This window comes from Lemur catta, chromosome 15 (assembly GCF_020740605.2).
Source record: "Lemur catta isolate mLemCat1 chromosome 15, mLemCat1.pri, whole genome shotgun sequence".
In the NCBI taxonomy this organism is placed as follows: domain Eukaryota; kingdom Metazoa; phylum Chordata; class Mammalia; order Primates; family Lemuridae; genus Lemur; species Lemur catta.
Genome location: NC_059142.1, coordinates 44,080,534 through 44,095,010, shown reverse-complemented (window position 1 = coordinate 44,095,010; position 14,477 = coordinate 44,080,534). Strand labels below are relative to the sequence as shown.

Genomic DNA, 14,477 nt, shown 5'->3' with positions numbered 1-14,477 from the left:
CATTACATCTTATAACCCTATAGGCATTAAACTGTTATATATTACTTATGGGACAAACTCAAACAATGAACCCAACCTTTAGTAATTATGCTCCTCTAACCCCTACTGTAATTCATTTCTTCTGTTTACTAAACAACTCAACTCTTTATAAAGACCAAATACCATTCTACTAAACAGAATGATTTTTAATTATTATAAACGTAAAGATTTTTGCCATCTCTATACCTAAAGACATATACAAGATACAGAGATAACCTCAAGTAAAGACACTTGTGTATTTTAGTATTTTTTCTCTATAAACTTTGGGGGAATAGGCTTTGTAATACTTCAGCAATTTTTATGTAACCTTTGTGAAAGAGAAGAAAACAACTTACTTTACGTTTTTTCTTTCTTTGTCCTTTTCTTCAAGCCTCTTCATGTCTCTAGCTGCCTGATCCTGATAAAACAAAAGGCTGTATAGAATCACATCAACTAAAAACAGTCGAAAGGAAAATTTCTTTATAAAGAATTTTTAGACTGGAATAAGTGCCATCATAGCTTTAGCTATGCGTTTTGACAACTGCATTTTGCCACAATCAAATTGCATTTTGACAATTATTAATATTTTTCAGAGGAATACATAAATGCTCTAAAAACTCAGTTATATAACGATTGCACAATTTTTACCTATAATATACACCACGAGTGGAAAAATTAGCAAAAATGCTTGATTCACAAATATATAACCTTTAGTCACTTTTTAAAAGTTAATGTTGTAATTATGGCTGTAAAGGGCCTTAAATTCAGGTAAATCAGCCTTTCTCAAAGTGTAGCTTAAGATCATTTACACCAGGTTACCAGTGGGAATGGTAAAAAATGCAAATTTTTCAGCTAGAAAGTGGCTCTCAACCTGGGGCGATTTTGCCCCTAGGCCACACCTGGCAATATCTGCAGACATTTTTGGTTATTCACAACTTTGGAGGTGGGGGTACAACTGGTGTCACTAGTTGGTAGAGGCCAGAGATGCTGCTAAATATTCTACAATACACAGGATAGCCCTCACAACAAAGAATTGTCCAGCCCCAAATGATAACAGTTCTGAGGTTGAAAACTCTGCTCTAGACCTACTAAATCAAAATCCTTAGGGGTAGAGTTAAATGTGTATATTTTTACAATTTCCACAGGCAATTCTTACATACAGCAAATTGATAATCACAGATCTAAATTAGTCCTTTTATCATACATTTAAAAATCAAGGTCAGAAGAATTAAGTAATTTTTCCCAAGGTTATACATTTTGCACAACTGTTTTTCACTATGTTTCAACTGTTTCTAGCTATGCATTTTGACAGCTGTATTTTGCCACAAATTGCATTTTGACAATTAGTAATATTTTTCAGAGGAATACCTAAATGCTCTAAATGTTTTTCACTATAAAACAATATGAGTTTTTCTGGCTATCTTTGATTTATAAAAATGTCACTCAATGTACATGGCATGGTCAGGTATACTAGCAAATCAAATGTTTCCGATAAAGAGGAATTATTTTAATAAGAAGTGTTACACACAAAGAACCTACTTTTTAAGGAATTGAGCCAGATATAAGATATACTTAAGATCATCAATTGAAGACGACATAAGCAATGTAATGTAAGAAACAGGTCATGAACACTTGGAGAACATATTGTTTAAGCCTACATAAATCCTTTTCTGGAACACTGGTTAAAAATAAATCTTCACCTAACTCAGGCACTAGAAAAGTTTTACTTTCTAGAAAAGTTGATTAACTGAGATCAGGAATTAATGCAAATACTTAGGCAACAACACTCTATGCAAGATCTGACAATATCCACTCTCTCTGTCCTGAAATAAGCAAAACTGTTTTTGATACTACACAAAAGATACCCAGAAGAATGATATTGTACCAAAAAGATTTAACCTCCAAACAACTTCAACTAGTGAAATGCAAGAAAATTTAGGCCATTCTTGGATACTCTCACTCAAAAAAGGGTATGCCAGCTTGCACTACCATAAATTAAATCTAAATTTAAGCCTAGAAAAATCAAGAGCTGATTTTTCTTCTAATTCATCACTAAGCATCTCAAGAAATAATGAGACCAGATTCTCTGGGAAACATATCCCTTCAGGGAATGTCTATGTCTCAAGAAGATAAAGAAAAAGCAATGTACATAAGACATCTCAAACATGACAAATCATTTACTGCCTTTACTCCTATAGGGAATCATTTAACATATTAACTAAATACCTACACTATGTTGCAAGACACATGTATGTCCTGAATAGTTTTGGTAAGTGGTAAGTGTCCTGAATAGTCTAATAAATGGCAGAAATACACACTACTATAAGAACTCAGATACAGAACACTACAGCATAAAGAATATGCGGTTTGGAGGTGAATTTTGGCTCTGCCACCTACTAGGTGTATACAGGCCAGCAAGTAACTTAATCTGTTCTAAATCAAAGGTAGGAAACTCAAATACCTAGTGAGTACCAAGCTGGTAATAAATGAAGGATAAGAAAAGTTGTATTCTTTTGACACAAACATGCTTTGCTTGCACTTCGGTAAGTAGGCACATTCTTCTAAAGAAATATGCTCTAATTTTTCTTATCACCCTCAGTCTTTTATTTTCTGATACTTGATAGAGACCTGAGTTCAGAAAAATATTTCTCCAAAGAAAAATCATAATTCAAGTGTGATGACAAATGGTTTTAACCAGTGGCCTCAATGTCAAGAAGAAAACAGAGATTGATGAAACTATGGTGCACAAGAAAAAGCTTGCCTTGTCTAAAGCAGGCAGCCATTTGCTCAGCAATAGCCTATTTTTGCCACATAAGAACACAGGCTCTGTATTGCCAGATCTTCCATTTTTCAACAGTCTGAACTATTAGAAAAAATCCTCTGATTTTAAAAATGTCGGCTCACGTTTTTTAAAAAGCAGTGTCTAGGTCAAACAAAAACACATCTATCTTGGATTCTTTCTTTCCCTCTTTCCTTAGAGCAGAGATAAATTCTGGCTGAAGACAAGAATCTGAAAGGACTTTATGTCAAAAGCAATAAAGTGACAGTTTTAAGCAAGGGGAATAACACGTTTAAGAACCATGCTTTGGTCTAATTAACCTGTAGCTATATACCACGTAAGTGGGAGAGCAAAGAGCCCAAAGCAGGCAGATAATTTGGCCCGGGCAAGAGTTAATGAGGATATAAAGTAGGATGACTACTAGAGGCAACAGAAAGGAACAGATGCAGGCTATTGTAAAGATGACAGAATTTGGCAAATTAGAGGAAAGGCAGCATGATGTACTGGAAAAATCTAGGCTTTCAGGACTACTAAGCAAGAAAAATTAGATTTCAGTCCCAGTTCTTCCATATAAATACCAATTTGATTTGGGGCATGTGATTTGAATTATCTTAGGGCTCAGTTTTCTTAACAGTTAAAAAATTGTATTTATACGTATATACTTTCTGCCTATTTCCCATGGTTGCTCTGAGGATTAAATAAAATAATGAAAATGCTTGATAATCTGCTAAAAAGAAATGAAGGGGGGGAATAAAGGAATACATTAAAGCCAAAGTTTTAAGCCATGTGATTGTATGAATATTGGTCCCATTAACAGAAATAAGACAAGAGAATCACCTGTTGAAGGAGGAAAGACGATGAACTGGGTTTAAGTTACCAGTGGGACACACCCATGTAAAAATGGCCAATATGCTTCTGGAAAAGTAGAAATGAAACCAAAGAGAAAGTATGGGGCTAAAGACATAAATTATGTACATAAAAGTTTTAAAAGTAGGTGAGGTCACTAAGGAATATACAAAAAGTGAAGATATTAAATCAATATAGAGAACTGTAAAGGACCTCTGTATTTGAGAAACTGGAGGAGGATCAAAAGGATAACAATAGTCAGATAGATATTTAATGATTTTTCTTTTGGTGTAATGATCTATTTTTTTGTTTGTTTGTTTGTTTTTTTTAAGAGTTCCGTTATGGAGATACAGAAGTAGTGATGGATTAAATTATATGTCTGAGGTTTACTTTACAATAATAATAAAAGATTTAGAAGTGGGAAGGGTTAGGTAACAAGACTGGCCAAAAGTTGTTAACTAATGAAGTTGGGTGAAGGGTACATGAGGATTCATTTTATTACTCTACCTTGTAACTATGTGTTTGAAATTTTCCATAATAAAAAGTAAGTAAGTACAAAGGGAAAAAAAGTCAGAGAAATTAAAGAAAAAGGAAAAAAAAAGAAAAATCTCAGGCTGGGCACAGGGGCTCACGCCTGTAATCCTAGCACTCTGGGAAGCCAAGGCGGGAGGATTGTTTGAGCTCACGAGTTCGAGACCAGCCTGAGCAAGAGTGAAACCCCGTCTCTACTAAAAATAGAAATTATATGGACAGCTAAAAATATAGAGAGAAAAAATTAGCCAGGCATGGTGGTGCATGCCTGTAGTCCCAGCTACTCGGGAGGCTGAAGCAGGAGGACTGCTTGAGCCCAGGAGTTTGAGGTTGCTGTGACCTAGGCCGACTCCACAGCACTCTAGTCCAGGCAACAGAGTGAGACTTTGTCTCAAAAAAAAAAAAAAAAGAAAAAAAATCTCACAAAAGCCTAGTTAGAAGAGTAGCAAGGAGGTGGTGGTCATGAGTTTCAATTTCTACAGCGAGGTCATGGATATTGATGAAGAAATAACATTTAAAGTTACAGAATCTAGCAGAAATGTTAGACTGAATGATATAATGTTCATTCCATTTAAGAATATAACAAGGTTATTAAAATAAAACAAAAGACACACATAAATCTCAAGCTACTATGTTCAAGGGTTATACGGTTCAAATCTGTAGTCACAGTCATCTCCAAAAATACAGGGCAACTGGAAGTAGATACATGAAACTGTAGAGCATGAGAATAAATATCTCAAAAAAAAAAAAAAAAAAAAAGGCTAGAAAAATTTTGAACGTACTAGGCTAACTTGATCTGTTTCTAATTGCTGAATACTTTAATGAAACAAAAGAATTGATACTTGCCTCCACTTCTGCCATGAATGCCTCCAAGGGATCATCATCGCTGTCAGAATCTACTGGCTTGGAATGGAATCGCTGGCGGGTTGGTGAGTTTTCGGCAGGAATATAAGGTAAATCAACATTGCTAGAGTCTTCTTCCTCATCTTCAAAATAGCTGAAAATTAAAATGCAAATTGGTGAAGTCAATGTTTAGTTTGGGGTCAGGGAATCTTTCATTTATTAAAAATTTTTATTACTGTATATCTTATTATTAAGAGATTTATCCTATACAGATCAAATTAGAGAACTCCAGGGCTTTGGCTAAGGACCTAATTATTAAGTACTACTTAATATAGACAAAATTCTAATATTACAAAAAAAACCAGTCACAGCAGATTCTCCATTTAATTAGTGTCTGTTCAAATCATATTCTCAGTTCTATTAAAAGAGATGTGTTTTCAGTACAACTTAATATTTCATTATTGAATAAATATGGCAAATATTAAAGAGTTTGTGCTATGGAAAAAAATGAGACTTTTTTACGAAACATTAAAAATTAAGTTTACTCTTTATAATCCTTAAAAAAGACTTGACAATATTTTCATAAGGCTAGAAACTTTCTTTAGAAGTCTTGGGCTATTTTCTGAGAATTGACAGAAAACTTCTAGAATTAAAAATGCAATCCAAAAATCATTCTACCACATTACTTAAATATTCAGAAAGGATAACTTAAAAGTCTAAAGTATCACTTTCTAACAGTTCAGAAAAAGATGTCAATATAGCTCTTTACAAACCATATACTAATGCAAACTCATTTATATAATAGGTTTCATTCAACCAATGAAAAGGTATCCAAACCTGGTTAACTGCTCTCTAGAATAATATTTGACTCTGCTGAACCTTAAACACCACCACTGTATTTGATTCCTGAATAACATACCAACTTTCTAAAATGCTGAGGTGTGCTTTTTAAAAATTTAAAAAAACAATCTTCAGAAGATTTTTTTTTTTTTTTTTTAGAGACAGTGTTTCACTTCATTGCCCGGGCATGAGGGCAGTGGTGTGATCATAGCTCACTGCAACCTCAAACTCCTGGGCTGAAGTGATCCTCCTGCCTCAGCCTCCCGAGTAGCTGGGACTACAGCTACGGTGAGCCACCTTGCCCAGCCCCAGAAGCTTTTTTTAATTAAAACAAATATATATCACGCAGTGTCACAACCAATTGAAAATAACAGCAATAAGAGATTTCTTCAGATTCAGCAAAGAGAAATTATCTATAGAAATTAGACTTCAAACTTTCAAACTCCAGCTTTTTATTACTACTTTATTACATAGCAAGTTAAAAATTAGGGCAGGTGCAGTGGATCATGTCTGTAATCCTAGTGTTTTGGGAGGCCGAGATGGGAGGATCACTTGAGACCAGGAGTTCAAGACCAGCCTGAACAAATTGAGACGCCATCTCCATAAAAAATAGAAAAATTCGCTGGGCATGGTGGTACATGCCTGTAGTCTCAACTACTCAGGAGGCTGAGGCAGGAGGATCCTTTGAGCCCAGGAGTTTGAGGATGCAGTGAGTTACGATGATGCCACTACACTCTAGCCTGGGCAACAGAGAGAGAGAGACCCTGTCTCAGAAAAAAAAAAAAAATATATATATATATATGTATATATATATACATATATATACACACGTGTGTGTGTGTGTGTGTGTGTAAATGTTTTTAGAACTGTGGGAAAAATCTGAGTAGATTTTTCTACCACTATCATATGGTTCCAACATGATAGTTTTAAGGACTTAGAAGTTAACACAAACTTGTGTTTCTACCAGTTCTGACAAATGCCTATGTTTACAAAACAATTTATACTGTGTCAATGAAAGCTGCAGTAAAAACCACATGGATCATATAAAATTTTTCTTTAGCCATATTTAAACTTCAATAGCTTCAAATCTTGCAACCATGCATTTATTGAGCAACTACCCACTAAAACACTATCCAGGAAGAAACCACAATTCACTGAATGAGTAAAGATATAATTAAGCACAATAGGTATTATATTCCTTACAAATGAGTAACTTGTCAATTTAACTTATTAAGAAATATGGGCCGGACACGGTGGCTCACGCCTGTAATCTAAGTACCCTGGGAGGCCGAGGCGGGTGGATCACTCGAAGTCAGGAGTTCAAGACCAGCCTGAGCAAGAGGGAGACCCTGTCTCCCCCGTCTCCACTAAAAATACAAAGAAATTATCTGGACAACTAAAAATACATAGAAAATATTAGCCGGGCATGGTGGTGCATGCCTGTAGTCCCAGATACTCGGGAGGCTGAGGCAGGAGGATCACTTCAGCCCGGGAGTTTCAGGTTGCTGTGAGCTAGGCTGACACCATGGCACTCACTCTAGCCTGCGCAACAAAGCGAGACTCTTGTCTCAAAAAAAAAAAAAAAAAAAAAAAAAGAAATATGGAATTCAGTAAGATAACCAACTTAAAAAGTCATCATTATTTAGGAAACAAAGTTTCTTTGCCTCAGTTTCTACTGGTGGAATGACTATGTCAAAGCCCAATCTTTGCTAAATCATCAGGAATCACCACTTACGCATTTTCTTCATCAAAGTTGGCCCGTTTAGATCCAATTTTGTAGAAAGAAGGAAGCTGTGGTGGAGCTGACTTTCCAAATCCAGAAGAAGAGCTGGTTGCCCCAAAGGCACTGTGGGACTGTTGTGGGAGTTTGGGTTCCTCCTTCTTCCCAGCACTGATGGCAAAACCTCCAAAGCCAAATCCCCGCTTAGTGCCAGGACCACCTTTATTCCAGTTCATGGTGCCAGTGAGTGATCTGTTAGGAATAACACACATAAATATAAATTTAACTTTATAAAGTAAATAGCTCCACTGACTTGTATGTCTCTTCCAACTTCTACCTACAATTTTATTCTAAACTTTAGCCTCTCAAAACTATAACATGGTAGCTGGGCGCTATGGTGCAAGCCTGTAGTTCCAGCAATGATCACTTGAGCCCAAGAGTTCAAGGCTGAAATTTGCTATGATCACGCCTATGAATAGTCACTGTACTCCAGCCTGGAAAATGTAGCAAGACACCGTCTCTTAAAAAAAAAAAACAACGCCGGGTGTGGTGGTGGCTCATGTCTGTAATCCTAGCACTCTGGGAGGCTGAGGTGGGAGGATAGCTCAAGGTCAGGAGTTGGAGACCAGCCTGAGCAAGAGCGAGGCCCCGTCTCTACTAAAAATAGAAAGAAATTAGCTGGACACCTAAAAATATATAGAAAAAATTAGCCGGGCATGGTGGTGCATGCCTGTAGTCCCAGCTACTCGGGAGGCTGAGGCAGAAGGATTGCCTAAGCCCAGGAGTTTGAGGTTGCTGTGAGCTAGGCTGATGCCCCAGCACTCTAGCCCAGGCAACAGAGCGAGACTCTGTCTCCAAAAAAAACCAACAAAACTTTAATGTATTTCATACACACACAATACTAGAGCCTCAACCAAATGATTACATTTTCTAAAATATTGAAGAAATTGTAATTCATTTTATTCATTTATTTTATTCGCAATCTAAACAGGAATGCAGTATTTAATATTATCCCCTTCAAAAGGATTTGACTGTTAATTAATATCTTACTCAGCTGACAAAATATTCTCAAGAAATATTTCTGGGAATCTGACATGTGCTAAGCATTGTGTTAGGCAATTAGAGATACGATGAAAAGAAAGATGAAAAGACTTAATCTCTTAATTTTTATGCTCGAATAATTTACAGGCAGCCAGGAAAAGGAAAAAAACTCCACATTTATAATATAATGCTTGTCATAACAAAGACTGAGGTGCTATCAGCAAGATTGTCCCCAAACTAAAGATTATCCTCTAGTAATGACATCTGGAAGAATCAAAACTTTAAAAAATCAGAAATTGTTGATGTTATCTATGTATTTGTCTCTGAACCATCCTTATGAACCATGCATTTATTAAGCAACTGCCCACTAGAACACTATCCAGGAAGAAACTATGATTCTATGTTGCCTAAAGTATTTAGCTAGCCTATTACAAAGAAACTTAAGCATTGATAAAATCAGTTTACAAGCAATACCTTCTGTCTTACTAGTCTTGGCTTCAAAAAACCACTTTTTTAATGACAAAACTAACCTAAATTTTATAGAAAAGCAGAATGCAAAAAAGGAACGAACTTTAAAACTACCTGAAATCTCCTCTCCCAGATATGTACTTTCTTATTTTTCTTGCTATTTTTTCTATGCAGATGTGCACACACACACAAAATTTAAAAACAAATGTGAAACCATATTGTACATATTTTAGTTACAGACTTATTCACATAAGGATACAGTATAATAGTTTTCAATGTCGATAAGTATATTTCTTCACTTTACATTGTTACATTTTAGATATATTTTTGAGCTTAACCTTATTTCCTTAGAACCAATTTTTAAAATGCAACTGCCCCATCAAGAGAATATGCATTCTAAGTATAAAAAATTTTAAATACTAGCTGGGCATGGTGGCGCGAGGTTGCAGTGAGTTATGATGATGCTAATGCAGCCTAGCCAGGCGACAGAGGAAGACTATCTCAGACAAAAGAGTAAAGAGTACTTTGTAGACCATTTACCAATAACAGGAAGGACAAGGTGATATATTAACTAGAGGAATTTTATTTACTTAAAAAACGTAAGCAGGTTTATATGCTAAAGGGGGAAAAAACAATGAAGTTAGAAAAACTAAAAATGTACAATGTCAAAAAAAAAAAAATCATAGGATTTCCTGAGAGAACAGAATAGACAAGATCAAAACCTCTAACAAGAGAAGTAAATAACTCTTCCTCCCAGATTGGAAGGAAGGAGAGAAAAGACAGACATGGGTATGAATCAGTCCTACTAAATAATCAAAAGGCTTGTATAAAGAAGCAAATCAACTTCTGCCAGAGGCAGGCAGTGAGAGCTTGGGCAGGTGAGAATTGTTTAATGGCTCTCAGACTCAGCAAGATGGAAAAGCAATCCTTTCACTAGCAGACATAGAACACACTGCCCATTTCCCCTAATTCATTGTCTCTAGCAAGGCCAAACAACTGTGCTTTCTATATACTCCACTGGCTAGAATGTTAGCTCCATGAGGGGATGGACTTCCTGGATTTGTCCACCACTGTATCCTTGGTGCCTAGCATGTGTGTAGCACTCAAAATTCTGTTGAGTGAATAAATATAATGGATTCAGGCTCTCCAAAATTCATCCTAGTATTTGCAAAAACCACCACCTTCCATCATGACAAAGCTTGTCAATTAGCCATCCACCTTTCCTGATTAAATCTAAGCCAGATCATCCTCAATGAATCATTACTATCTTAACAACTGTTTAGCCTACTATTAAATCACATACTATATATGCTATTGAATCTTGACAATCAGAGGTTTGAGAGATTATAGTTGATACAAGCAGCAAAAGATATTCACCCTAATTTCTATTTGGTTGTAAGAAAAAAAAAAAGAAAAAAGATGAGGTCAGGCGCAGTGGCTCATGCTTACAATCCCAGCACTTTGGGAGATCAAGGCGGGAGGATCGCTTGAGCCCAAGAGTTAGAGATTACACTGAGCTATGATTGTGCCACTGCACTCCAGCCTAAGCGAAAGATCAACCTGTCTCTTAAAGGAAAGTTAGATGATGAACCCTCTTCTACTTAGGCTATTAATATTTGCATTCTCTAAGCAAACACTGTTTCGAGAAAAGACACCTACTAGTTAAGTAAGAGTCAAAATATAGTAAGGATATTAAAAAATTAACTATAGTCCTACTATTTGTGGGTCTGTTCACAGTTCCCTTTATTTGGTCTTAACACACAAGTTATAACAATATACCTGGTACATCATCCTTTCCAACAAATTGTCAAACTCACATCAAATAGCTCTGAAACCTCACCTATGCCTCCATAAACACTTCTCAAATAGATGACAGAAAAGGTGAAAACACCCACTAGCTTCAGGACATATATTCACCACATAGCTTCCCATACCCAGGAAACTTTCAGATTTCATTAAAAATAACAAACTCATAGGCTAGGTGCGGTGGCCCACGCCTATAATTCCAACACTTTGGGAGACTAAGGAGGGAGGATCACTAGAGACCAGGAGTTCAAGACCAGGCTGGGCAACATAGCAGGACCTAGTTTCTACAAATAGAAAAATTAGCCAGGTATGGTGGTGTGCACCTGTAGTCCAAAGTACTCAGGAGGCTGAGACAGATGGATCATTTGAGAGCCCAGACAACAGAGTGAGACCTTGTTTCTAGAAAAAAAATAAAAAATAAAAAAAATAAAAAATAAAAAACAAAAATCCCCCAAGAAACTCAACTACATAAAAGCAACCCAATTAAAAAATGGGCAAAAGGCATGAGTAGATATTTCTCTGAAGAAGATATACAAATGGCCATGAAAAGATGCTCAACATCACTAATCATTAGGGAAATCAATACCACAATGAAGTATCAATCACCTCGCACCCATTAAGATGGCTACTTTGGGGAAAAAAAGCAGAAAACAGTGTCAGCAAAGATGTGGAGAAACTGGAATCCTCTCACATTGCTGGTGGGAATGTAAAATGGTTCAGCTGCCATGGGAAATACTACGGTGGTTCTTCAAAAGATTATGAACAGAATTACCATATGATCCAGCAATTCTGCTTTTGGGCAAATAGCCAGAAGAAATGAAAACAGGAACTTGAACAGATATTTATACACCCATGTTCATAACAGCATTACTCATGATAGCAAAAGGTAGAAACAACCCAAGTGTTCCTTGATGGATAAAGTGGTACATCCATAAAATGAAATCTTATTCAACCTTAAAAAGGAAAGGAATTCTCAAAAACAAACAAAACTTGAGAATGATCCTATGTAAAAAAAAAAAAAGGAAGGGAATTCTGATACATGCTGCAACATGAATGAACCCTGTGGACATGGCAAGTCCAGTCACAGAAGTACAAATATTGTATGATTCCTCTTATATGAGGTACCTAGAGTAGGCAAACTCAGATATAGAAAATAGAATGGTGGTCATCAGGGGCTGGGGGGAGGAAAGAATGGGGTGTTGTTTAATGGGTAAAGAGTTTCAGTGAAAAGGGTTCTGAGGCTAGATGGTGGCAATGGCAGCAAAAAACTCGGATATACTTAATACTACTGACATGTACACTTAAAAATGGTTAATATTTTTATGTGTATTTTATAATTTAAATAACAAAAACTATGAAAACTAGATTCCATTTGCACATGTATTTTTAGATTGTTATTTTATCCAATTTATGAGGGAGCAATGATGCTATCTAGGCCTCAATCTCTACTTTGAAATGCAAACATACTTGTGAAAATTACATTTTTCCTCTTTAAAAGATTCCCTTTAAAAATTAAATATCTAACTTGAAAAGAATTAGCTATATAATGGAACCATAAACAAACTTTAATGAGCATTTGCTTTACAACCTAAGTTGGGTCTTAATAACATCCATTATTTGATATTGACCTTTAACCCCTAACAACTTTCTGTTGCATGCCCAGTATAATGAAGGACATCTCTCATGTATATCCTCTTTTCATCTCCCCCTCCACTATTGCAATAATTTCCTAACAAGTTTCTCTGATCATTATCCAGCTTCCATCACTACAAGAGTAACCACTAGATCAAAATATACTGAGTGTCTATTTTGTGCCACTAAGGATACAGTGATGAAATCAGACCCAGTCCCAGCTTACAAGGAGTTCACAGTATGGTCCAGGAGAGAGAAAAACCAAATAATGTAATTTCAGGCAGTAAAAGTTCTATGAAATGTAAGCAAACCGGTAAGAGGCAAGCTATTACAGACAGAAGTCAGGCAAGGCCTCTTTCAGGTGAATGACCCTTGACATATGACAGGCACCCTTCTCCCCTCATTGTACCATTCCAAGAATGTCTTTTTCTCTTTTTACACTGTTTAAGTCTATATAAACGGCTTGTCTCACAGAAGGGAGAACACTGGAATAGGTTAGACTTTCTTGCTACAGCAAGCTCAAATTTTATCAATTTTGATCATCTGCCACAGTGTTGCTTGCAGTAAGAATGTGTTATTGGAAAAGTCATAGTAATGTACATCCAGAGGCTGCATCTACAACCAGTCAATGTTTCATAATCCATAACAGGTGACTGCATGTAGTAAAGCATAAAATGATGATGTGAGACAAACAGTGAAAAGAGAAAATGAATTTTTACTTCCTTTGGCAGGGTAGCATGGTTTGTGTTAATACTGTAGAACCAGAGAAAGTCATACTGAAGGGAAATGAGTATTCATTCAGATACTCAGCAAAAACCCTCTTCTTCCAGGTTCTTCCAGACCCTGGCCCCAAATCTTTGAACACACATTTCTGATTCTGTCACTTCCTTCAATTCAATAGCTCTCCAGTTAATCTGGCTGAAATGAGACCTCCCAGTGTGGCAACAAACCACTTTACCACTCATATTCCCCAGGGTCTCCCCACATGTCCTCAGTTTTCCAAGCAAACCAAGCACTTTGGTGAATCCTCTTCCCTCTGCCTAGATTCTCTCCTCACCAAATCTCTCTCACTCTATCTACCTTCCTTCAAAGCCCATCTCAAATACTAACTCCTAGAACAATGACATGAATATGATTTCCCCAGAGAAGTGATATCTCCTTCTTCAACCTCCCTTTCCAGTCTTAAAACACCTGTGTTTAATTATAACTATTTTGTGTTGTTCTCCAACTCCATATGACAGATTTCATGGTTGAAGAAATAGGCTTGTTCATTTTTTTATCCCTTATAGTATGTTTTTCAGAGTACATACTTTTTATTCATGTTTATTAAATATGCAGAAGACCGAAAGAGATCTACCACTTGGCTGAGGAACAAATTCAAGATGGCATGAAGTCCTACTTAGTATGGTTCTAGGCACTAAAATGCTGTGATTTGGTAAGAAATCACAACAGAATTGTAAAGTAGCAGAGAATGACTATGTTCAAACTCTAGCTCTGCCACTAATTTGACATGAGCCTCAGGGAAGTTATTTAGCTTCTCTGGGCCTCAGTTTCCTCATCTGCAAAATGGTGAGACTATCACCTACCTCAAGGGTTGGTGTGAAAAACCACAGAATCATAGAACCACAGCTAGAACCCACGCTAGGCACAGAAAGATGCAAGCTATGTAGAGAAGGTAGAGATGTGCAGAGGAGGAAGACATTCCAGAGAGGAAGATAAAACTACCAAAGGATAAGAAGAGAGAATAAATGTGGAACGTAAGACAGTCGGCTAGTTTTTGTTTGGGGCAATGGTGGGAAAATAAGATATGATTTAAATGATTTTAAAAATAGTGGACTAAAAACTGATTATATAAACCACATTACTTTATCACGGGTATTTTTGGAGGTAGATGAAAGAATTCTAGTGACAGTAATTAGTACCCAGTCTACAGAAAAATCTGCCTTGAGAACA

At 36.4% G+C, this 14,477-nt stretch overlaps 1 protein-coding gene and 1 non-coding gene across 4 annotated transcripts in view; both read right to left on the bottom strand.

The window, feature by feature from the left end:
• Positions 1 to 14,477, bottom strand: part of DDX42 (DEAD-box helicase 42) — a 35,123-nt gene that overhangs the window by 18,773 nt on the left and 1,873 nt on the right. For 2 of the 3 annotated variants that reach the window (XM_045525976.1, XM_045525977.1), the window contains exons 2-4: positions 7,593 to 7,829; positions 5,021 to 5,171; positions 375 to 436 (exon numbers count right to left, since the gene is read on the bottom strand). In XM_045525976.1, coding sequence (XP_045381932.1) covers positions 375 to 436; positions 5,021 to 5,171; positions 7,593 to 7,813 — 434 coding nt within the window. In that variant the 5' untranslated portion in view covers positions 7,814 to 7,829. Of the gene's footprint in view, positions 1 to 374; positions 437 to 5,020; positions 5,172 to 7,592; positions 7,830 to 14,477 lie in introns of those variants that run through there. The other variant, XM_045525979.1, reaches the window with a different exon arrangement.
• LOC123621401 lies at positions 12,964 to 13,084 on the bottom strand. The gene has a single exon (XR_006729129.1). It is a non-coding gene; the product is annotated as a small nucleolar RNA SNORA28 (small nucleolar RNA).